At 36.7% G+C, this 1903-nt stretch overlaps 1 protein-coding gene across 1 annotated transcript in view; it reads left to right on the top strand.

Annotated features, from left to right (window-relative positions):
* The window catches only part of CLPX (caseinolytic mitochondrial matrix peptidase chaperone subunit X), a 51745-nt gene that overhangs the window by 30665 nt on the left and 19177 nt on the right, over positions 1-1903 (top strand). The window contains exons 7-8 of the mRNA XM_023729858.1: positions 2-145; positions 953-1041. Coding sequence (XP_023585626.1) covers positions 2-145; positions 953-1041 — 233 coding nt within the window. The remainder of the gene's footprint in view (position 1; positions 146-952; positions 1042-1903) is intronic.

Genomic DNA, 1903 nt, shown 5'->3' with positions numbered 1-1903 from the left:
ACACTGGCTAAATGCCTTGATGTCCCTTTTGCTATCTGTGACTGTACGACTTTGACTCAGGCTGGATATGTAGGTGAAGATATTGAATCTGTGATTGCCAAACTGCTCCAAGATGCCAATTATAATGTAGAAAAAGCGCAACAAGGTATGTTTTCGGCATAGCTTGTCTGTCCCCAAATGTAGTTTATTAGGGTTGCAATCTAATATTGAGATAGTACTGAGTCAAGGACTAAAATTCTGTAGTTACGTAGGAGTACCTGTGTTATACGCTTTTAACACACTAATTAAGGGCCATGAAGTTTGCTTTGCTTTATTGTCACTAAGATGGCAGCTAGGGTGAAAGGCCAAATGACTGTTCCATTGGGTCCTACTACTATCATTGTTTTTCCTGTTTTGACTTCTCTCCAGACCCTTAATGCTGGGGTTGGGGCAGGGCGGCGGCAAGGGTAGGAGAGAGCAGTATGAGTATAGAAACGGTTTAGCCTGTTGACCTCCAGGATGTCATAGATGCTGAATTTCTCCTTTCCCCATCTTCTCTCTGTCCTTGTTTACATGAAGACCTTGACAGTTCCTGTCTGAATTTCTTTAAGACAAGAGTATAGGTGGGGAAGAGTAAGCTAAAGTTTTGTTAGTACCAACACTGCATATATTTCCTACTTCCACGCTATACCTCTATCTCAGCTTCCTGCAATAAAGAACCTGAAAATACTAGTGGGGTAGAACACTATTGTCAAAGTAGTTATCATGCCCAAATGATATTGTATATAAAACATTTGCACAGAATGATGAATGAGAGATATAGCAGTGTATTTTTTTTTAATATCAAGCCATTGCCTCTGTTAAGTGTGAAGCATTGAATAACCTTGCTCTCTAGCTACCTGGTCTTTTAAAGCTGAGGTTATCTTGTGTGTATCTTCTTCATATTATAAATAGAATCCTCCTTAAATTATAGGAATTGTCTTTCTGGATGAAGTAGATAAGATTGGCAGTGTGCCAGGCATTCATCAGTTACGGGATGTAGGTGGAGAAGGCGTTCAGCAAGTAAGCAGTTGAATATTTTGTTCAAGCCCACTAAAAGGAAGGGAATACATCAGCCTCCCAAATATTGTACGTTTGGTTTCGCATTCAATTAGATTCTGTTTTATTTTTCCCACCCTGAACTCCATGTACCATTTAAAAGTAGTTCACATCCTAAGATAAGGTAGTTGTTGGCTATTTTAAATATCAAATTGCCTTTCTTAGGAAAATAAAAATATATTTTGAAGAACAGCAAAGATGAAATTCCTGCTTTGTTGTTTTTATTCCTCAAAGGCTCAGTTGTGTTTCTAGAGGAAAGTTCTGGTTCTAAATAGACATGAATGAACTATGTACATATTTTTCATTTCTTGCACTTAGTTAGAAGATAGGTATAAGATAGTGTTTCATTCCTTGGAGAGTTGTAATTGAAGTCCTAATGATCAGTTGGCCAACTTGACCTTTTAATGGTAACTAATTATGGCATAAACTAAAGGGTGAGGAAAATTGCTTCAGTTTTTCTGACTGACACATAAAGCGGTATGATCACACTTATAAATGTGCTGGATAATTTGTTTATAAAAACGTCTCAAAATATAGGTATTCTGAAAATCTAAGACTAGGATTAGAATAGAATTTCAATTTATGTGAAAGACCAATCTTCAACTATTTTCAAATTTAGAGTGTTCCCACTATAGGGGGGTACCATCTTATAGAGTCAATAAAGAATTACGTTTTTATCATCAAGAACAACATCTCAGGTTGACTGCTTCCTGAGTTATAATGCATCAGGAGTCCTGTAACCAACCCAAATAAATGTATGGATTCTAAATGTGATAAATGCATTAGATCTTCATGTTAGTTGTGGAAATGTGGGAATTGTAGTTAT

Source organism: Trichechus manatus, unplaced genomic scaffold (genome assembly GCF_000243295.1).
Source record: "Trichechus manatus latirostris isolate Lorelei unplaced genomic scaffold, TriManLat1.0 scaffold00030, whole genome shotgun sequence".
In the NCBI taxonomy this organism is placed as follows: Eukaryota; Metazoa; Chordata; class Mammalia; order Sirenia; family Trichechidae; genus Trichechus; species Trichechus manatus.
Note: the sequence above shows the minus strand (reverse complement) of the source record. Positions and strands in the feature narration are given on the sequence as shown.